General features: G+C 38.7%; 1 protein-coding gene across 4 annotated transcripts in view; it reads right to left on the reverse strand.

The window, feature by feature from the left end:
• Window positions 1–23,998, reverse strand: part of LOC107771936 (isoamylase 3, chloroplastic) — an 85,495-nt gene that overhangs the window by 27,957 nt on the left and 33,540 nt on the right. For 3 of the 4 annotated variants that reach the window (XR_012702070.1, XM_016591399.2, XM_016591400.2), the window contains exons 11-16: window positions 16,734–16,791; window positions 14,971–15,034; window positions 13,871–13,970; window positions 12,418–12,518; window positions 11,113–11,164; window positions 1,828–1,890 (exon numbers count right to left, since the gene is read on the reverse strand). Coding sequence is in view for 3 of the 4 variants with exons in the window: in XM_016591399.2 (XP_016446885.2) it covers window positions 1,828–1,890; window positions 11,113–11,164; window positions 12,418–12,518; window positions 13,871–13,970; window positions 14,971–15,034; window positions 16,734–16,791 (438 nt within the window). In the remaining variant the exon portion in view is untranslated. The remainder of the gene's footprint in view (window positions 1–1,827; window positions 1,891–11,112; window positions 11,165–12,417; window positions 12,519–13,870; window positions 13,971–14,970; window positions 15,035–16,733; window positions 16,792–23,998) is intronic. The other variant, XM_075236894.1, reaches the window with a different exon arrangement.

Raw genomic sequence — 23,998 nt, forward strand, 5'->3', positions numbered from 1 at the left:
TGAGGCAGCATAAAAAGAATTCCAAAAGTTAGGTTGGCATAGAAATTTGCTCAAGTTTTTTGATGAAAAATTCAAATGATCTACATGAAAGATATACCTAGCAAACCTTACAATAGAATTGTTTGCAAGACAGATGCATAAGCCAAATATAAGGCATTCCTTTGTTACAATTTTCTTTTTATTTTTCATTTTATTTTGAGAGAGAAGTCACTCCTAGTTCTAGGTGTCAAACGGGCTGGGCTGGCCCGGTTCCGGACCGGCCCTGACCGGTTTTAGACCGGACCGGACCGGCCTGGTGGTAAGGGGGTCGGGCTGGGTTGGGACGGAAACCGGCCTGTGCCGGGGAAAATTTCTCTACCCTATAGGCTCTGATACTATATCAAACATCAGAGAATTAGCTAGAAATGAGCTCAAGCTGAGCTCCAATGGAGATTCCCTAGAAGCTTCTAGATGCGTTCGCAGCAGTTGAACAAGAGAGATGAAGGAGATGGGAAAATGACTTCATCTATTAACGTTCTCAGATAGAGCAATATATACACAAGCCAAAGAAAAATAATAAGAATGAGGTAGAGTGAGCTGGCAGGTAACTGCCACTAACGACCTATACAGCTGGCAACTACCAAACGTGCTAACTAACTAACTAATAATTAATTCATCTCTTACCAGCCCCTAGGGCTTGGTTTCACGACTATTTGCCCAAGTTTTGTGAACATAATTCGGGCTAGAATGGTGTTAGAAAAGTAGGCAAGGGTGATGACTTAGAGCTCAAAAAAGCAAGCTAACAAAGTAATATAAGAGGCTGTTAACAGTGAATTAAATAGTAACTTAGACGTGAAAGAAAGATAAATGGTCCAAGATCCCGCGTTACAATTCCATAGGAATAACCACCCGCCTTGGCACTGTAGAGAAACAAAAGCTTCAATAAAAGTCATAGAAGAACAAATCCTGATACTCCAGTGTCAAACTAAAAAGCAAATAGCTATTTCTAGGATGCCTGCAACCTATTTTTATTACAGTTATGACCAAATGATACAGACACAAATGTTGCCTCCATCGCAAAACAACTAGGGATCCATCAAAAAAGGGGGACCATTACATAAAGATCACTACACAATTCCTGCAAAGTCCATTGCAGAATGAGGAAAAAAAACATAGTACAGTGCCTTGACAACAAAATTTAATTTTTAAAAAAAACTAAAACTTGATTTAGATTATAGAGTTAAATAGATATCACAAATCCAAATCTAAAACTTCTGAACATGATTCAGTCTTTTATTTCATGAACGGGAAGTTATCTTCTTTTTCCACTTACTTCCGGTAAAAGACAATCTTTTCTTAAACAAACATGGTTAGAATTAGCAAGATTTCTTCTAAACTATGGAAGAAAAAGATACATATAAACTTGGTACTTTTTTCCCAATGAAATCAGCTTAAATGAGATTGGTAATAAATTAAGACAAACTGTGATACTACTGATACATTCTGTTACTAACGGCAATTTCATGTATTATGAAATGATCATGTTAATATCGAGGAGATGAAAAAGAACAGAAACATAAATTATACTTTTAGAATGGCTCAATAGACCAAAAGGATCAAATAGAATCTAGCCATCTGCACTTGACCGATCAGATACTTTACTAAACCAATCCATTCAAATAGGAATCTACTGGTGAAAGCTACTTGCTACTGCATAGAATTGAAAGTTGCTCAAATATAATGAATCAAGTAAAAGAAGAAACATAACTAAGGAGGCAGAGGAAACGGAATAGTGTGATAAATATTCTCTAGCTGTCAAAGCATGATTCTGGAAGCTGTAGCTCTTACTCTGTATAGATCCGCTGAACCAGCGACACGGGTTGCGAAATTTCCTTTCATGCCAGCATCGCCCTGTTTAATTTTATCAGGATAACGTATATTCAAGGAAATTTTCAATTAAACATAAACATTATAATCAAAGAAAATACTTGTACAGAACCAAAAGGCTGAAACAGCTAAATGAGGTATGGAAATAACACACTTCCTCTCTTAATTTTCGGTTAATCCGATAATATCTACATTCTCACAACTTCTTGGGGACAGCTTCACATAATAAATAAACATCATCTCAGAATTGAGTCATTAGATATTGAAAATGCTAGTGTAATTCAAAAATCGAAGTGAATATATGCCAAAGCTAGAACTTGGTGAATAAAACTCTTTAACTTTTTTTAAACACTTAAGATATGTTAGGAGTCAGACGTCCAACCACATGGAGAAAAAAGCCTTTATTTTAAGGGAAAACATGGCAAATCCAATTACCCTTATCCTTTTATACAACGACACCATTTGGACTAGAAGATATCAATTACTAATGTGACGGGAAGTGCCTCATATTCAAATATACATCTCTGGAAATTCCATAAGTGCCCCAGACTATGCATAGGCACGTACTTGTTGAGGACCTGAGCATTACAGTGTAAATGTACCAAATGTTGTTTTTCCAGCTGCTTTCTTTGGATAGGGGGCACAATAGGATGGCACAAACAGTGCGAATTGGTATCATTGTAAAATCCTATATGGTGCTTTTAACAATTGAAAACTCGAAAAGAAATAGATACACCAATTAACTAAAGTTCCAGTTAACTATGAAAAATTGAACAGGGATTAAATAAAAGATGATATCTCCAGTAGAGTGAATTTGCTCTCATTACTACTTCTTGCCACCATCTGTTTACAACATCATTACAAAATTTAACAAGCAAATTGTAAATTTTGAGAAGAAGAAAAGCTTCTTATATTTCTGTGTATGTTTACATCCCATAAGTAAGGGAATTTATACAAAACTCCTAATGATAATAACGGAAATAAAATAAATCTATACAATCAATCCAGCTATCAAATCAAATCGAATAAAATCAGATCTCCTAAATATAATCAAATCTCCTGAAATCATGCTAATCAACACTCCTAACTAAGAAGTGGAATGTCATCAATTGACTATGAAGATTACTGAGAGAACTAGAGCCTATTCTGCTAAGAATCTATCTTATGCAAGAAAATTACAAGTTATAAACTCTCTATTATTTTCACTAAACAATTTCTTGGGGGCAGTATTCATCCTCCCACAGAGTGTGTAAAATGAAGTCAGACAGAAAATGCAGGGAGTTTCTATGGTGAAGTACAGCAGAACAGAAGAAGATTTCTCTAGTTGCCTAGGAGAAAATTTGTAAACGAAAAGCACAAGGAGGTTTGAATGTTAAAGGATGTAGGAACTGGAATATAGCAGCCACATGAAAATTGGTGTGGAGGAGAAAGCGGATAATCTATGGGTGAAGTGGGTGCATGGTATATATATGAACAATGGTATAAATTTTTGAGAGCATCACGCACCAGTAGACAGTAGCTGGTACTGGAGAAGGCTCAACAAGCTATAGCTGGGGATGACAAGTTGGTACCACAATGGGAAGTATTGCCTAACGGCTACTGGGCACTACTCTATTACAAAAGGGTATTTGAAACTAATAGGAGATGCTCCTAAGTTACAAGCAACTGGTTTAGTATGGAGCAGGGTAATGCTCCCAAAACACAGGTTCATAGTGTGGCTTGCTATGCAGGGGAGGCTTATGACAAAAGATAGATTGCGAGATATGGGAATTCACTGCGACAATACAACATGTGGGATGTGTGATGATGGCAGTATTGAAACTGCAGTGCGCTTATACCATGATTGTACCTGGTATGTGCAGCTATGGACAATGGTAATGCAATGGATTGGACTCAACATACAACTTCCGAAGGTGGCAGCTACCATGCATAACATCAATAGGAAACATTGGAGAATCTTTAAGAAGAAGATCATTGCAGCGATATATGAAGCGGGAATCTATCAACTATGGAAAGCACGAAACTGGAGACGATTCAGAGGACATAATGTAAATAATAGTTTAGTTTGGCAGCAAATACAAAGTTAATAAGGGAAAGAATTGATATGTTGAGGGAAACTAAGGAAGCAAGGAAAACTAGAGTTCTAATGGATAGGATATGTAGCTAGTAGTTGAGTTTTGTTTTGTTTGAGAGAGTGATCGAGGCTCAATTACTGGTTCTATAACAATATTGAGTGCTCTTTATGTGTAAACTGATGGTTAGTTGTCGGGTAATATATTCACATCTTATTGCCAAAAAAAACACTCCTAAATCAAATCTCCTTGAATCCTGCTAATCGACACTACCCCTCAAGTTGATGCAAAGATGTCGCACATGCCCAACTTGCAACTCAAAGTATGGAAAGTTCGCTTGTTGGACCTTTGGTAAACACATCAGCTAGCTGTTCTTTCGATGGCTCATGAAACAAACTCAAGACACCAACTGTAACTTTTTCTTTGATGAAGTGTCGATCAATTTCCACATGCTTTGTTCGGTCATGCTAGACTGGATTATGAGCTATACTGATGACAGCCTTATTGTCACAGTATAAAGAAAGTTTTCCTTTTTCAAACAGTCCCAATTCCTGTAGTAGTTTTTGTAGCCAAAGCAACTCGCAAACACCCCGGGCCATAGCTCTATATTCTGCCTCCGTACTTGATCTAGCAACTACACTTTGCTTATTGCTTCTCCAACTAACCAAGTTTCCTCCTACGAGCGTACAATAACCGGATGTTGATCTTCTGAATCTAGAGATCCAGCCCAATCCGTGTCTGTAAAGGCTTCTATTTGGAGGTGATCATGTTTGGAGACAAGTAGACCTTTCCCTGGAGCACACTTCAGATACCACAAAATGTGAAAAACAACTTGCATATGAGGATCTCGGGATCATGCATGAACTCACTTACCAGGCTAACTGAATAGGCTATGTCTGGCCTAGTGTGGGAGAGATAAATGAGTCTTCCAACCAACCTCTGATAACTCTCCTTATCAACCAACTCTCCAACTCCGATTTGTAACTTGTGATTGCTTTCAATGGTCGATTCTGCACGTTTGCGACCTGTCATACCGATTTCTTTCAAGAGATCCAAAATATACTTCCTTTGAGAAATAAAGATTCCTCTTTTGGATCTAACAACCTCAATTCCCAAGAAGTACTGCAATTTTCCTAGATCCTTGATCTCAAATTTATGTGCCAACAATTTCTTCAATCGGTCCATCTCCTATTTGTCATCTCCTATCATTACTATGTCATCAACATAAACTATGAAAAGAGTGAGTTTACCCATTTGAGCGACCCCATTTTGTGCACTAGTGTACGGACAACTAATCTGATGGACTATCCCATTGGACTCCAAATAAGCACCAAATCTCTTATCCATGTATTCTGTTAAGTCCCACATCGACAATGAAGGGGATGGGTGGTTTCCTTATATGGAGTTGGGCAATCCTCAACTCTTGAGCTAGCTTTTGGGGTTGAGTTAGGCCCAAGGTCCATTTAACATGGTATTAGAGCAGGACCCATCCCAATTTTCCGATGTTGGGCCCCATGATTGTCCACACTCCAGATGCCCAATCATGGGCGTGAAAAGGGGGTGTTGAGTCCAACATCGACAATGAAGGAGATAGGTGGTCTACTTATATGGAGTTAGGCAATCCTCACCTCTTGACCTAGCTTTTGGGGTTGAGTTAGGCCCAAGGTCCATTTAACATATTCGCTGCCATTATCAGTTATCAAGATTTTTATTTTGGTATCAGACTGAGTACAAATCATCTTATGAAATGATTGAAAACAAGAGAAAACTTCATTTTTGGCTTGTAACAAAAATATACCCAAGTCATCCATGCGCAACAATCAATGAGAGTAACAAACCATCGACTACCAGGCAAAGAAACGCGGTGGTTAGGACCCCATACATCATAATGAATATTCATAAACGGAGTTGTGCTTCTATTATCACTCACATGATACGAGTTTCTAGTATGCTTGGCATATTCACACGCATCACAGAACAAAGATTCAAATCGAGTCCTTGAAATCAAATCGGGATATAACTTCTTCAAAACAAAGAATGATGGGTGTCCTAACCGTCTATGCCGTTGTATTATTTCTTGGTTGACATCCTTACTTTCCCCAAAAAGGGCTTGATAAGAGTTTTGGATTTCATCTAATATATACAAGTCATCACGCAATCTACCACTGCCAGTCTTTTTCCCTGTTTGAAGATTCTGAAAAATACAATGATCGGGAAAGAACTCGATTTTACAATTTAGAGCTTTAGTGATGGCACTAACAGGTAAAAGATTGGCAGGGAACTCGGGGACATGGAGCACGAATGATAGTTTAATATTAGGAGTACAAACGGCATACTGTTCCAGAGATAGGTGTTAAAGAACCATTGGCTATTTTAACATTATCTCCTTTGGGACACGGAGAATAGTTTTGAATGCCTTTAGAAGAGCCTGTCATGTGTCTATTTGCGCCAGAATTAACAATCCAAGAATTAAGGTGAGCAGCAAAGGCGGTATATGATTGCACATGATTGGATGTGGCAACATTAGCGGAGCCAAGTTTGGCTAGGAGGCGACGGAGAACCTGAATTTCATCCCAAGACAAGATTTCTCAAGAAACCGTCTCCTTGAATGTCTCCATATTTCTGCCCAATCAAAAGGAAATCTGAAAAAAATTGCTCAAAAATAATCTGCCTCGGTGGAAACTAAATCTGTCTCGGTATAACAGATAGTGGAATCCCCACCCACAGCTGCGATGAACAGTAGTAACGCAACAGTTCACCGGCCATAACTCCATATTCCGGCAGTGGAAATTCACCAAATTGATCGCAAAAGAACCCCCTTCTCATTGCGAACAATCCCCAGTTAGCTTCATCCCCAAATCAATAGCCAATTTTTCCAGTTTTCATTTCACGTTTACTGTAGAACGCAGAAATTTTTATTAAATTCATCTGCTTTTTCACGTCAATGGAGTTTTGAAGAACTTCATGGCTGTTGCGACCTCTCCCCAGCCTTTGGCTGTGGGAGAGGCAATCCAAAACAATCAAGAATCAGATCTTAATCATAATACCAAGCAGTCTTATGCCTCGCATCTACTGTCAAAACAATCTGCCGCAAAATCGTCAAAACTGGAGCTTTGTCCAGTAACGTTTGAACATGGTGAACCTACTGTGGAATTCACCATTGAAGAGGTGAATGCTTTCACAATGGAAGAAGGTTTACATCAAGCTGTAATCCTCAAATTTTCGTATGGGAAACCTGATCTACAGGAACTACGACAGATTATTTCCAAACAATTTGATGTCAAAGGCTACTGTAATATTGGACAACTGGAATATCGACATATACTGATTAGGTTTGATTTGTTTGAAGATTTTGTTCAAGCTCTGTCAAGATCGACAGGTTATATTAAGGCGAAGGGTGACGAGTTCTTTTTTAGAACATTCCCATGGACAATAGGCTTTAATCCGCGTGAAGAAACATCGAGGGCAGTCGTATGGATCTCTTTACCTGACTTGCCTGCAAATTTCTTTGCAAAAAGGTCGTTAATGTCCATCGCTTCAGCAGTTGGAAAGCCTTTAGCAGTGGACAAAGCAACGCAAGATCGAACGTGACCAAGTACGGCAAGGGTTAAGGTCGTGCTCGATTTACTGGACAAGCATCCAAAGAGAATTAAGATTCATATTGTGGATAAGAATTCTGGGAAAGTTGTTGAGCATTATCAGGAGATAGTATATGATAATCTTCCAAAATATTGTACCTGTTGTAAGCATCAAGGGCACGATGAAAGATCATGCCGTTGGAAGACTGTGAAAAATAAGGAAGATGTAGTTGTTGCGACTGAAAATGAAGGTCTGGGCAATCTGGACAAATTGCAAGGTGATGCCAGGGATTTTCGTAATGCAAAAAGGGCTGGGCAGCTGGAAGATGAAGCAGCAAAAGCAAGTTTGGTTGAGCAGCAGATTTCACAAATTGAAGGAAGAAAACAAATTGTGAACAAAAACAATGAAGTGGTAATGAATCGAGCAGCGGTGGATAACAATGCAGGTGAAGTCTCAAAGCTTGATAAGGGTCCACATCCTCCCTCTCGAGATGTGCCTGCTAGGATAGCTTTGGCAAGGATTTCCAATGCTGTTAATCCAATTGTGCAAGCCTATGACGAGCTTGCTAGTGCTGCAGCTATTTTGTCAACTGGTGTAAGTTTAAAGGGTGTTGTTGCTCGGGCTGAGGAAGATGCTACAGGTTCAAAAAGTGATCATGCTGTGATTGATACACAAGTAGTTGATCGAGATGCTGATGTCCCTGATGCTACAGCTTTTCATAAGGAGTAGGGATTTGAGCAGGGGACTCAGGCTCAGGCAACTGGTGTAGCTGAAGTTGCTTCAAAACCTACTGATGCTGTACAAGATACAAATGATGCTGTACAAGATACAAAGGAAGCTGGGCAGCATATTATTAAGGATAACTGGACAGCGGTTTCCAGCAAAAAAGGCACTCCAAACAGCAAAATAATGATGCAGGTTGAGCAGAATTCCACAAAATTTTCATATCCTTTCAATGCTCTAGCCAACGTGAATGACTATCATGAGAAGATTGATAACACAACAACCTTAATTGATGGTTCTTTTAACCAGCAAATAATACCAATTTCAAGCAGTAAAAAGGGAGGCCGAACCAGCAATATTTTGGCTAAGTTTTCCGGAGATCGACAAAATGCTATAAATAGCAACGTGGCAGAAGTGTCAAAGGGCGAGCTACTACCCAGGTCCACCACTCCCACGATTCTTGTTTCCAGTCCACAAGTGCAGAAAATTATCAAAGAATCACAAAAGAATCACAGATTGAAATGATGATGTATGTCAATCCTATATTCAAGCAACCGTTGGTAACCTTGAATACATCGGCGTATGACATTCCATCTCAATCAGTGGAGTCGTTTGGGGATGTTGAAGGTGAATCTGGGCAGCTCATGTTGTCAACGGGGAATAATAACGAGGTGATACAGTCAAATCTGAGGTTGATGGCTATCAAATCCAAGCTTTGGCAAGAGCAGCGTGAGGATGACAATGAAGAGGATTAGGGCGATGGTTTCGCTGGTTATTCATCAGAAGAAGCTGATAAGGAGGTTGATCATAATAGTGCTGGGGAAGATAGTGATTCAATGGCTATGAAAAAACATGGTCAAGTACGAGCAGCAAGTGCCAAGAGTAATCTGAACCTCAATGCTCCTGCATTTGTTCCCAAAAGTTACTCAAATTCTGGTATGCAAAATGCAGCTACAGGAGCACCTACAGTTACTGTGCAGCAGCAGAAAATTGATCACAACTCCTCAAATACTAATCCTACAGGTGATCGAACTACAACAGTGCAACCAAAAAATGGGCAGCTCCAAGGTGTGATAACCAGTACACACGCAACAACACCTACAACGAAGGTTAGTCCAGCAGCTAGTCCTAAAGGTGATCGAGAAGTCACAGCAGTGCAATCTGGACAGAATCAAATTGTTACAACTATCCCAGTTATTTCAGAGGAGGAGAGAAAGCTTTTGGATGCAATGGTGAGTTCTACATCGTTAAATCCTGTAAATCCAAATGCCTATAGCACTGGTCCTGTGAGTAAGAGCAGGAATAAGCTAAAAAAAACAGAACAACATCAAAGCAAGGCAATGGTGACAAATACAAAGGGACAATCTGCATTGGTGACACTAGACATCGTCCAAAATGCTCCACAATCTGTGAATGTGGGGAGAGAAATTTTTGAATAAGGAGAGGAAGATGCAATGATACAACAATGCAGAGCAGAGGCCACAAGAAAAGGAGATTTATCACCTATGACTAGCGGCAAAGGTAAGAAGACTCATACAAGGAAAAATAGTTGTGACGACAAGGTTAGTGATTTTTTAAATGTTAGGCAACCTCCAATGAGAGTTGCCAAACAAAAGCAGGCTGCCCCAACTACATCAACGAGGTCCAACCGTTCAAAAAAGAAATGCTGATTTTTGAATACATTTTGAACACGGTTGAGGAAAACAACAAAGAATTACAAATTGAAGATTTTACAAGTTTGGAAAAGAAGGGACAAGAATTTAATTCCTACTACATTCTATTTTATCATTTTATAAGTATACTCATTTGTAATATCATCACAGAGTATGTTATAAACTCTGTGATGATCATTGAATATTTGGTCCGTTCAAGTTCTAATTTTTTACATGCTTGTTAGTAGGTGAGGCCTTTTCTTTGCCTCAATAGGATTAGTAAGGTAAGGTTTAGCCCGGTTTGTGTTGCCTTGGTCCTATGCCTTTGGAAAAATATCGACACGGCTATGAGATTATATGCCCTCGTGAGACTTTGCCGGCAGCTACACCATGAATCCTCTACATGAGGCTGCCATCATAAGGCAATGTGAGGCGCAGAGGAGTGATTATATAGCCAAGGCATATGGGTAACAATACCGGTGCTATTGTCCCCATTATTTGTACTTTTCCTAATTGTTGTATTTTTCTAAAAAAAAAAAAAAAAAAAAAAAAATCTCGGTCTCGGGCGAACCTTAGCTCTGGTGAACGGAAAAATTAGAACTGGTAGGGATAGGCTCGGAATGCTCCAGCGACCCTAATATAAAAGAAAATTCCAAAAACAAAACTGACCAGAAGAACTTTGTGTTGCACACAGCCACCAAGAGAGAGAAAACTCGATCTATTTGATAAAAACGAAACCCTAGTGGTGTGACGGAGAAAACTCACCTCAAAAAGACAGCAATGGCTCTGATATCATGTAGATTTTGAGAAGAAGAAAAGACTTCGTATATTTCTTTGTATTTTACATCCCATGAGCAAGGGAATTTATACAAAGCTCTTAATGCTAATAAAGGAAATAAAATAAATCTATACAATCAATCCATCTATCAAATCAGATCTCCTAAATATAATCAAATTTCCTGAAATCATGCTAATCAACACTCCTAAATCAAATCTCCTTGAATCATGCTAATCAACACAAACTGAGCTTCAAAAACTAGAAGCCTATCAATTTATGTGTAATCATGGATATATGCAATTTAAACCTCTTTATATCAGGAGAAAACATTTAGTCACTTTTCTGTTTTTTCCTGGTACTTCACCAGTTATATAATGGAAAAGTTTGCGATGACAAACTTAATTCAATGAAATTTTCAATTCAGATTGTCTCCTAGAGTCACCTTTATAAATCTCCTAATGTCATCACGATACTTCCCGTTCCACTCAGCCCACCTGCATACATGTTTATCAAGATAAGTATCATGCTATGAAACTTCGCCATAGAATGGAACATACATGTTTATCAAAAACTAATTAAGCTGAAACCTCTGTTAGCTGCCAAGAATGGAAATTTGCAAGGACAGAATGGCTATCAGAAAAGGAAAGGTAAAGGTACCAGATCCTACTGCAAATAATTGTGACAAGTCAGGCCATATTCGAGACACTTGTTGGAAACTATACGGTTGACCACCATGCAAGAATAACAAATAACAACAACAACCATTATATGTTTCATGTGACTAGTAGAGATACAAAGCACCAACAAACAGACTCTATTACTTTGACCAGAGCAGATTGATTACCTAGAGTATCAAGCTATAGCACAACAATCACTTTTATCCAGCACCTCACAACAATACATATGAGCTACGAACGACCGATGACCTCTATTAGGGGATTCTTTTCTCCTGTTGTTAAAACATTTCACAATTGGGGCACCTTGCTGGCCCTATAAAAAGCTCATCTTAATAAAACAATCATAAAAGGTGTCAAAAGATGATAAAAAGGTGGCATCCTATAAAATATGGAGGGCTATTATTACAATGTAACAGCCTCATTTCATCATCTCTAAAGTAATAATTTTGACAAGTGAGGCTTGCTCAGTTGGTAAAAGCACCTCCACCTACGACCGTTAGGTCCTGGGTTCGAGTCACCATGGAGGGGAAGTGTGGAAACACTATAGATCCTCCTAATTTGGGAGGGGTTAAAAAAGAAAAAAAAAAGTAATAATGTTTCACTTACAAAGAATTTGGGATAGGATCAGTCAATTCTACTTAGGTCCAATGAATTGTGATATGACTTCATTTTAAAATTTCAACTATTAGGAGGGGCATCATATTTACTTATTTATTAGCTCTGCAATACGCTTCCTCACGTACAGACTCAATTCTTTTATTACTCCTTTTTTTTCTTTTTGCCAAGCACGTGAAAAGCCTTTCTGATAATAGGTGATGGTATGATGATCTAAAAACCTCTGCCTGCTCTCGCACCCTGTAGATTGTATAACCACTTCAAGGTGTAAGTTGTCAGAGAGCCGACATATTTATTTATTTATTTATTTTAGGCCTTCCACCAACTCAATGACTAAATCCAACCACACTAACCTAGTTTTCACATTCACACAATCTGATGCAATAGATGATTTTTCTTCTTTCTCAACAATAGGATAAATCAATAATATAAAACAATGTTCTTGTAGATGTTACCGGTCCCAGTTTGGAAACTTTCCAACAAGATAAAGGCCTCCACAATCCCATGGCTCAGCAATAATTTTGCACCTCGACAGTACACTATCTTTGGCAATGGCCTGCAGCATTAAAGAAAATTATCTGGGAAGTACAAAAGGTGATGATTATTACTGCTCTACAATCAAGAAAGAGGAAATCGAAAACATCCTCCTCAAGCCAGAACCTATAAACGGGGACTAATATGGCTCTCAATCAACTTAAATCATTTTCGTGTGGAGAGCTTTTTTGTAAAAGTAGTACTCAGGTAAATTCCAAGTTACAAATGAAAATTATCTTTGCATCACAATATTTTTTTTTTCTTGATAGTTGGCATTGCACTAAATTGTTTTATGAACTTTTAATCTTTGAACACTAATGTATACATAAAACTATGGGCATCTAAGAAAAGATGACAGAATTACTGTTCAATGCTATTGTCGGTTCACTTATAGTTTAACTCTTCCAAGTCAAACATTTGTTGACAGAAAGGATATTTATGAACCTTTAACTCTCATAGATTAACAGGAACACGGTGCCATTAGCTTAACATGCCTACACACATGCTAAATCACTCATTAAAATCTGAGGTAAGAATGAGCATAATATCGTGAATGTAGCAAGAAATCCTGCTCAATCAGGAAAAACTCAGTCATGTAATGGCTTTTTAAACAGTCATTTTGGTGTGATTGATCTAACACTCATTTCAAGAATTTCAAGTTCTTTATCTTAAAAAGACCCACAAAATAAGTCTACGATCTCAGTAGCAAATACTCCCTCCATTTCAATTTATGTGATACACTTTTCTTATTAGTCCATTTCAATAAAATAGAATTTAACCTTGAACTTTTATTTTACCCTTAATGAGAAGTTTTTATAGCCACATAAATATTATGACCCCGCAAAGTTTTTACCCTTTAAGCTTTTAAGACCATAAGTACCAAAACTCATTTTTTTCATAAACTCCATGCTGAGTCAAACTACGTTACATAAATGAAGCAGAGGGAGTAAAAAAGATTCATTATTTCAAGAACAAATATCTGCCTGCATTAACGTATTATTATTAATAATTAATATTGCATCACTTCATTCAAGTATGTAGCATCTCGTTCATTCACAAGCAAGAATGCACCATATCATCATATTTCAGCCTTCTCTGCATTTATCAGTCATCCTTTTTTAAACACATGAAAAGTTGGAGCTGAGTGTGTTAAAGATGAAATTCTAAGTCAAATAAAATCAAAGAGACAAGAAAGAAGATAAAACAACAAGGAAAACAATCCTAGGTGATGATAGAGAAGGGTTGAGGTGAACATGAAAATTGCGAACGGCAGTGGAATATTAGTCACTTCACTATCAACTTATTATGTTGCTTTCCGTCGCACAGAATTCCTTTTTGATGCACCATTATGAAAAAGGTATATAAATGCTTCACCTTCACAAGGGGGGGAGCATTAATGGGAGTACCATCTGTCCCTCGGCAAAGAACACTAGCAAGATCAAAGCGAAATCCATCGACATGATACTCGGTGACCCTTTAGTTGTTCCAGCACAAGGTAGAAGTGAATATCCAATGGGAAAAAGGTTAGTTAATTTAATTGAGAATCCAACCAATTCATCCTGGGTAAAATGCAAAAAATGTTCATTCTGTCTGTAATAACTTCAATTAGGTATTCACATTCCAGATATGAACAAGCATATGGAGAGACCGTTGAAAACAGAGGAGGAAAAGAGAAGGATAAGCCTGGACAAAGTATTCCATTCAACAAATCAATCCAATAGGAGCCAACATAGTGAATTTTGTGAACATATCAGCATTCCAAGAAACTTCTAAGCATTTAAGAAAGCATATATTCAACCATGTCAACTGACCAACCTGCAAAACTGCTTACACCATTGTGTGTACATAACCAAGTAAAGAGTTGGTTAAGTGTTCAAGGCTATGTCATAACAGATCCAGAAACTTGCCCCATATCGACTTCCAGATTATAGATGCTCTAGTAAATAACTGAAGAAAAAAGATATATGGGATAGAAGAAAAACAAACCAACCATTGAAATATGTTTCTATCTGACTATCTCTAAGATTCACTAATTATTCGACTGCTAGTGGGTCTCTTTGTATGTGTCATCTGGAAAGAGGTTCCACTGGTTATTATTTTCATCAAAAGAAAAAATAAAAAATAAAAAGAGGACTCAATGAACATAGTTTGCTAGACACTAAGTATTTCACATGGGAACGTACAATTCTTGTGGAACCATCACAAAAACCCTTGGGAATACGGCAAATCGGACAGTAGAGATGTCAGTGACACACTTTATGCACATTGAACAAGTACATAGAATTTTGACATTTGCAAGTACCTTTCATGTGTTGGGCAAAAAACTGAAGACAAAAATCGCATACCTTCGGGAAAAGCTTAGTTTAGTTGTGACTAAAATAATGATATATTGATACCAATTAGTGAGTAATTAACTGTAAAAATACAGCTAACTCCAAAGCAGACAGCCAGAAAGTGAAAGGAAATGAATGTACCAGTGTCTTAAGCTTTCAAGTATAAGTTCCATGACTACAGGGTGGTTGCAGTTAAAAGTATTTCCTGGAAAGACGAAAGTATTGCATCTCAGTGCTCTTATGAAGGCAAAAGAAAGAAAATGCAATAAGAGAATCATGTGCAACTCTATGCATCAGAACTTCAATCACTCTAATAAATCTAGGAATCTCAGAATAGCAACAGATGAGCATGAAGTAAAATGAACATTAGTAGTTAGACCTTTACATCTTTTTCCTTCCTAGGTTCAACTCTATAACTATCCCTTTTGAAAAGGGAAGAACAATGTGAAATCTTAAGAAGAGCTCAACAATGAGAAAACTAAGTTTTTTGGTTGGTGGAATGGGAACAAAACACCACTGTAGCTTAACCCGAAATGCAATTGTCTAAAGGTAGTTTGTACTATAATCTAAGAAGTCTTCATCACGAGAAAAGCCTTCTTAAGTTTAGAGGACTTTCGAGTAAATTATTTATGAGAAATATTTACAATGTTTTTTATGTAGTAAAGTACAACAACAACAAACCCAGTATAATCCCACAAGTGGGGTCTAAGGAGCGAAGATAGTATGCAGACCTTACCCACTGTAGGGAAGTTGTTTTCAATAGACTCTCGGCACAAGGAAAAATGAGAAAAGAGCAGTAACAACAAGAAATAATGAGAATAAAATAAAAGAAAATAAGGCGAACGAAACAACACGAAGATAGAAATCTACAATATTAGAATACAAGACTGCTACTAATAACACTGGAAATGTCCGGAAACCCGCACCACTACCTATTAACCTACAACCTTAATCTTCAACCTTCACACCTTCCTATTAAAAGTCATGTCCTCGGTCAGTTGAAGCAAAACCATATCTTGCCTAATCACCTCTCCCCAACAATTTTTTGGTCTACCTCTACCTCTTCTAAGACCCCCTACTGACAACCTCTCATACCTCCTTACCGGGGCATCTGCACTTCTGTTCTTCACATGCCCAAACCATCCAAGTCTCGCTTACCGTTCTGCCCTCCATGCGGCCACTCCTACCTTGGCCTGAATGTCCTCATTTTTAATCTTATCAATCCTAGTATGCACGCATATCCATCTCAACCTCCTCATTTCTGATACTTTTATTTTCTGGATAGGAGAATTCTTGACTAGCCAACACTCTGCCTCATACAACATAGTCGGTCTCACTACTACTATATAGAACTTACCTTTAAGCTTAGGAGGCACATTCTTATCGCATAAGACACCGGATGCGAGCCTCCATTTTACCTACCTCGCACCAATACGATGGTAACATCCTCATCAATCTCTCCATTACCTTGGATTTAGACCCCAGGTACTTGAAACTATCTTTCTTGGGGATGATTTGTGTATCAAGCCTCACATCGGTTAATTCTTCACTGGTCCCATCACTGAACTTTTTATGCAGTAAAGTAAAGAGTACTAATAGAATTTCTGAAATACATTTTTTTTGTTGACTGATATTTGTCTACACCTAGTTGAGTAAATCAAAAACCACAAAGGGTAATAATCTTGACTACTTTTACCTATCAAATAAATAATTTAGACTACGTTTGTATCATGTTACATTATGACATTCCCAAAATTGATACCTAGGAAACTATGCTTCATGTTAAATTGTTAACAATCACAGATGACCAATGAAAATGCGGAAGACAGGATTATAGAGATATGCTCAAAACAACCCTGCAGACTTTCCTTCTATTTAAGTCGTAAAGTGTATGTTCGAATTACCACATCCAGAGAAGTTCAGCAGCTGACCATTATTGTTCAAATCCACCATGTAATAAACCTGCAAATTGTCAGGGAAAGGAATATCGTTTAAGAGGGTGGGGAGAGAGAAGAAGCTTTTGTAAAAAAGGAAAAAAAGAAACTGATATTCAGGCTATCCGACATAAATAGTTTAATTTAGAACTTAATAAAGTAAACCTGGTCTCATCTGGTTTTGCAGGAGACAATGCATTATAGAGAAAAACACAATGAGTTAAATCCACCTACAATGGGTCTGATGCAACTCTTACTGAGAAGGTTTATAGGAGAGGAAGGGAGAAAAACACAATGAGTTAAATGCATCCCCAAGAAAGATAATATTAAACAATCATCCGTGCTCCAACTCCCTGAGTTCCTTGCCAATCTTTTGTCTGTTAGTGGTATCACCAAAGCTCTAAACTGTAAATAATACAACGGCACCGAGGGTTATGACACCCATCATTCTTTGTTTTGAAGAAGTTATATCTCGATTTGTTTTCAAGGACTCAATTTGAATCTTTGTTTTGTGATGCATGTGAATATGCCAAGCATACTAGAAACTTTTATCCTGTGAGTGATAATAGAAGCACAACTCCGTTTATGACTATTCATTTTGATGTATGGGGTCCTACCTAAATTGTTTCTTTGTCTGGTAGTCGACTTGTTACTTTCATTGATTGCTACGCTAGGATGACTTGGGTATATTTGTTAAAAACCAAAAGTGACGTTTTCTCTTGTTTTCAGTCATTTCATAAGATGATTGGTACTCAGTTTGATGCCAAAATAAAAATCTTGAGAACTGACAATGGTAGCGAATACATGGATAAAAGATTTGGTGCTTATTTGGAGTCCAATGGGATAGTCCATCAGAGTAGTTGTCCTACCACTGGTGCACAAAACGGGGTTTCTGAAAGAAAAAATAGGCATTTGTTAGAAGTAGCAAAACCTCTTATATTCACCATGCATTTACGAAAACCTTACAGGGGATGCTATTCTAGTGGCTGCCTATCTTATCAATAGAATGCCACTTAAAACCCTCGATTTTCAAAGTCATCTATAAGCTTTAAAGGATAAGAATGAATATGTTGTTCCTCCAAAGGTGTTTGAGTGTGTTTGCTTTGTCCACACTAGGAATTTTGGGAAACTAGATCCTAGAGCTATAAAGTGTGTTTTATTGGGTATTCTCAAACACAGAAAGGTTACAAATGTTATCATCCTCCCTAAAGAAGATCTTTTGTTAGCATAGATGTTACCTTTCGAGAATTTGAGCCCTCAATATTACCTCATCACCTCTTTAAGGGGAGAGCAGTAAGGAGGAAGAGGTGATTCTACCTAGTTACATTATTGGACATCTTGATGATATCATCACAAGATGAGGTGAAATTGGAGAAAGAATTCAAGGGGAGACAATTGGGCATTTGGATAGTCCTGATTTGAAAACTTACTCAAGGAGAAATAAAGCAAAAGAAGCCATCATGCAATCTACCGAAGCTGAACCTTCTTCTACTTGTGAGTTATCTATATTTCCGAATGAGTTAGATGTGCCTATTACTCACAGAGAAGGAGTTGGATCTTGCACCAGCAAACAACCTTTATCTACTTTTGTCTCCTATAATTCTTTGTATCCCTCCTATAGAGCCTTTGCCTTGTCTATTTCTTCTGTGTCTATTCCCTAGAATTGGAGGAAAACTTTTGCAGATCCTAAATGGAAGCAAGCTATGATTAAAGAAATGAAGGCCTTGTCAAAAAATGAGACTTGAGAACTTGTCCACTAGACAAAAAGTTGGTTGGCTGCAAATAGGTCTTCATGTGAAGCACAAAACTGATGGCTCGATTGAAAGATTCAAAGCAAGATTGGTGGCTAAGGGATTCACTCGAACTTATGGAGTGGATTATCAAGAGACATTTACCCTTGTTGCAAAAATGAACACTATCAGGATTCTTTCATCTTGTGCAGTTAATCTTGATTGGGACTTACAACAGTTTGATGTGAAGAATACACATTCTTCACAGAGACTTAGAAGAAGAGGTATATATAGAGATTCCTCCTGGATTTGATACTAAACAAAGTCAACGAAAGGTGTGCAGACTGAAGAAAGCCCTGTACGAACTGAAGCAATCCCATAGAGCTTGATTGACAGATTTTGCAAAGCAATAATCTCCTTCGGCTACCAACAAAGCAATATTGATCATACTCTCTTCATAATACATCAAAAGGGTAAACTCACTCTTCTCATAGTTTGTGTTGATCACATAGTAATGACAGAAGATGATAAAGACAAATGACTCGATTGAACATTGAAGAAGTTATTGGCACAAGAATTTGAGATCAGGGATCTAGGAAAATTGCAGTATTTCCTGGGAATTGAGGTTGCTAGATCAAAAAGAGGAATCTTAATTTCTCAAAGTAAAGTATATTTTGGATCTCTTGAAAGAAACTGGTATGACAGGTTGCAAACTAGCAGAATCGCCCATTGAAAGTAATCACAAGCTACACAGGAGTTGGAAAGCCAGTTGATTAGGAGAGGTATCAGAGGTTGGTTGGTAGACTAATTTATCTCTCATACTAGACCTGACAGCTGACATAGCCTATTCAGTCAGCTTGGTGAGTCAGTTCATACATGATCCCGAGATCCTCATATGCAAGTTGTCTTACACATTTTGCGGTATCTGAAGTCTGCTCCAGGCAAAAGTCTACTTTTATCCAAGCATGGTCACCTTCAGGTAGAAACCTATACAGATGTGGATTAGGCTGGATCTTTAGATGATAGAAGATCTACATCCGGTTATCGTACACTCGTATGAGGGAATTTGGTTGCTTGGAGAAGCAAGAAGCAACGTGTAGTTGCTAGATCAACTGCGGAAGCAGAATATAGAGTTATGGCCCAAGGTGTGTATGAACTTCTTTGGTTACTAAAGTTACTAGAGGAATTGAGACTCACTTAAAAGTGGAAACTTTCCTTATATTGTGAGAACAAGGCTACCATCAGCATAGCTCATAATCCAGTCTAGCATGACTAAACAAAGCATGTTGAAATTGATCAACACTTCATCAAAGAAAAAGTTATGAGTGGTATCTTGAGCTCGTTTCGTGTGTCACTAGAAAAGCAGCTAGCTGATATGTTTATCAAGGGTCTCAACAAACGAACTTTTCGTACACTGGTTTGCAAGTTGGGCATGTGCGACATCTTTACAGCAACTTGAGGGAGAGTGTTGATTGCCTTAATTATTAGGAAAGATTCGATTATGTTTGTTAGAGATAGCTATGTAATTATCCCACATTGGAATAGGAGTAGTATCCCCTTTGTATAGAGTAGTTATAAATAACACCTCTTGTATTGCATCACATACAAGAAATCAATATATATCATATTTTCTCCCGTGCCTTCTCACATGGTATCAGAGCTATCGTGAGAGATTTATCGTTGTGCATAAATTCCAGCGATTCCGGGAAGTAAAATCAGTCACCGGAACCCTTTTTTTCCGGCGACTTTCAAAGTTGTTTTGCGTCTGCTTTGTCTCGGTCAGTATTGTGCACAAAATCCAACACTACCACAAGAGTAGTCACTGTCCAGCGACCAAATCCCAGTGAAAATCTCCGGCGGTACTGTAGCTGTCCAAAGAAAATTTTCCAGCGAAGTTCCAACGTTGCGTGGGCCACCTTCCGGCCATTTTTTGGCGACGACTCTTCAGGACAGATTGTTTCCCTTGCAATTCCGAGCCTACCCATCTAGGTTACACCAAATTCCGACCACTTTTTTATTTTTCCGGCGTGAATAGTGATTTCAAAAAAAAAAGGGTGGACTTCCGGCCATTTTTTGAAAAAGTTCCTTCAGAACAGTTTGGTCTTCTGGTAATTCCGATCCTACCCCTACTGTTTTTATTTCATTCCGACCACTTTGAATATTTTCCGGCTGCAACAGTAACTTTCCAACTGCTACAGTAGTTTCCTATTCTGGTTCAGTATTCCTTACTCTATTTTCAGTGGATTACAGTTGATTATTTCTCTTATTTGGTAATAATTTACAAGATGTCTTTGGGAATTGATGTTTTTGGGTCTAAAAGCATGTGTTCTGGAAACTCTAATGTTATGATTACCTCGGAACCTTTAATGGGAGGTTCAAACTACTTAGCTTGAGCTTCATCTGTCGAGTTGTGGTGTAAAGGTCAAGGTGTGCAAGATCATCTGATTAAACAGTCTAGCGAAGGAGATGAAAAGGCGATAGCGCTTTGGGCAAAAATTGATGCTCAATTATGTAGCATCTTGTGGCGTTCTATTGATTCTAAGTTGATGCCTTTGTTTCAGCCATTCCAGACATGTTATTTGGTTTGGGCAAAGGCTCGTACGTTATACACTAATGATATATCTCGCTTCTATGATGTGATATCACGGATGACAAACTTAAAGAAGCAAGAATTAGATACGTCTACTTACTTGGGTCAGGTACAGGCAGTCATGGAGGAATTTGACACATTGATGCCAGTTTCTGCTAGTGTGTCAAAACAACAAGAGCAGCGACAGAAAATGTTTCTAGTTCTTACACTCGCTGGACTTCCTCATGATCTTGATTCAGTACGAGACCAGATTTTGGCGAGTCCGACTGTCCCTACAGTTGATGAATTATTCTCTCGATTACTTCGTCTTGCTGCAGCACCAAGTCACCCAGTGATTTCATCACAGATACTTGATTCCTTTGTTCTTGCATCTCAGACAGTGGATGTTCGGGCATCTCAAGCTATGGAGAATAGACGAGGAGGCGGTCGTTTTGGGAGATCTAGACCCAAGTGTTCTTATTGTCACAAACTTGGACACACTCGCGAAATGTGTTATTCCTTAAATGGTCGTCCACCCAAAAATGCCTACGTTGCTCAGAGCGAGACTACAGGTAACCAGGGCTTTTCTGTATCTAAAGAAGAATATAATGAGCTCCTTCAATATCGAGTAAGTAAGCAAACATCTCCACAAGTAGCCTCAATTGCCCAGACTGACACTCCTATTGCTGGTAATTTTTTTGTTTGTGTTTCCCAGTCAAGTACTCTTGGACCATGGGTCATGGACTCAGGCGCTTCTGATCATATCTCTGGTAATAAATCACTTTTGTCGAATATTGTATATTCACAGTCTCTTCCTACTGTTACTTTAGCCAATGGATGTCAAACTAAGGCACAAGGAGTTGGACAAGCCAACCCATTGTCTTCTATCACCCTAGATTCCGTTCTTTATGTTCCTGGTTGTCCTTTTAGTCTTGCATCTGTTAGTCGTTTGACTCGTGCCCTCAATTGTGGTATATATTTTATTGATGATTCTTTTATTATGCAGGACCGCAGTACGAGACGGACAATTGGTACAGGTCGTGAATCAGAAGGTCTTTACTACCTTAACTCGCTCAGTCCTTCCACAACATGTCTAGTTACAGATCCTCCAGATCTAATCCACAGACGTTTAGGACATCCGAGTTTATCCAAACTTCAAAAGATGGTGCCTAGTTTATCCAGTTTGTCTAGATTAGATTGTGAGTCGTGTCAGCTTGGGAAACATACCCGAGCTTCCTTTACGCGTAGTGTTGAGAGTCATGCAGAGTCTGTTTTCTCCTTGGTTCATTCTGATATATGGGGTCCTAGTAGAGTCAGTTCAACCTTGGGATTTCGTTATTTTGTTAGCTTTATTGATGATTACTCAAGATGTACTTGGCTTTTCTTAATGAAAGATCGTTCTGAGTTATTCTCTATATTCCAGAGTTTTTGTGCTGAAATCAAAAACGAATTTGGTGTCTCTATCCGCATTTTTCGCAGTGATAATGCCTTAGAATATATATCTTCTCAGTTTCAGCAGTTTATGTCTTCTTAGGGAATTATTCATCAGACATCTTGTCCTTATACCCCTCAGCAAAATGGGGTTGCAGAAAGAAAGAATAGGCACCTTATTGAGACTGCTCGCACACTTCTAATTGAGTCTCGTGTTCCGCTGCGTTTTTGGGGCGATGCAGTTCTCACAGCTTGTTATTTGATTAATAGGATGTTTTCATCTCCCATCAAGGGTCAGATTCCACATTCAATATTGTTTCCCCAGTCAGCCTTATACCCTCTTCCACCTCGGGTTTTTGGGAGCACATGTTTTGTTCATAACTTAGCCCCGGGGAAAGATAAGTTAGCTCCTCGTGCTCTCAAGTGTGTCTTCCTTGGTTATTCTCGTGTTCAGAAGGGATATCGTTGTTATTCACCTGATCTTCATAGGTACCTTATGTCAGCTGACGTCACATTTTTCGAGTCTAAACCTTTCTTCACAACTGATGTCACTTCTGCTGACCACCATGACATATCTGAGGTCTTACCTATACCGACTTTTGAGGAGTTTAGTAATCCTCCTCCACCTTCAACCATAGAGGTTTCACCCATACCTAACTTTTGAGGAGTCCAGTGTTATCCCTCCTAGTTCCCCAGCCACAGGAACACCACTCTTGACTTATCATCGTCGTTCGCGCCCTACATCAGGCCCATCTGGTTCTCGTCCTGCACCTGACACGGCTCCTACTGCGGATCCTGCTCCTAGTACACCGATTGCACTTCGAAAAGGTATACGGACCACACTAAACCCTAATCCTCATTATGTTGGTTTGAGTTATCATCGTCTGTCATCTCCCCATTATGCTTTTATATCTTCATTGTCCTCGGTTTCCATCCCTAAGTCTACAGGTGAAGCATTGTCTCATCCAGGATGGCGACAGGCTATGAGTGACGAGATGTCTGCTTTACATACAAGTGGTACATGGGAGCTTGTTCCTCTTCCTTCAGGTAAATCTACCGTTGGTTGTCGTTGGGTTTATGCAATCAAAGTTGGTCCCGATGGCCAGATTAATCGACTTAAGGCACGTCTTGTTGCCAAAGGATACACTCAAATATTTGGGCTAGATTACAGTGATACCTTCTCTCCAGTGGCTAAAGTGGCATCAGTTCGCCTTTTTCTATCCATGGCTGCAGTTCGGCATTGGCCCCTCTATCAGTTGGACATTAAGAATGCCTTTCTTCATGGTGATCTTGAGGATGAGGTTTATATGGAGCAACCACCTGGTTTTATTGCTCAGGGGGAGTCTCGTGGCCTTGTATGTCGCTTGCGTCGGTCACTTTATGGTCTAAAGCAGTCTCCTCGAGCCTGGTTTGGTAAGTTCAGCACGGTTATCCAGGAGTTTGGCATGACTCTTAGTGAAGCTGATCACTCTGTGTTTTATTGCCACTCTGCTTCAAGTCTATGT

Source organism: Nicotiana tabacum, chromosome 18, assembly GCF_000715075.1.
Source record: "Nicotiana tabacum cultivar K326 chromosome 18, ASM71507v2, whole genome shotgun sequence".
Taxonomy (NCBI): Eukaryota; Viridiplantae; Streptophyta; class Magnoliopsida; order Solanales; family Solanaceae; genus Nicotiana; species Nicotiana tabacum.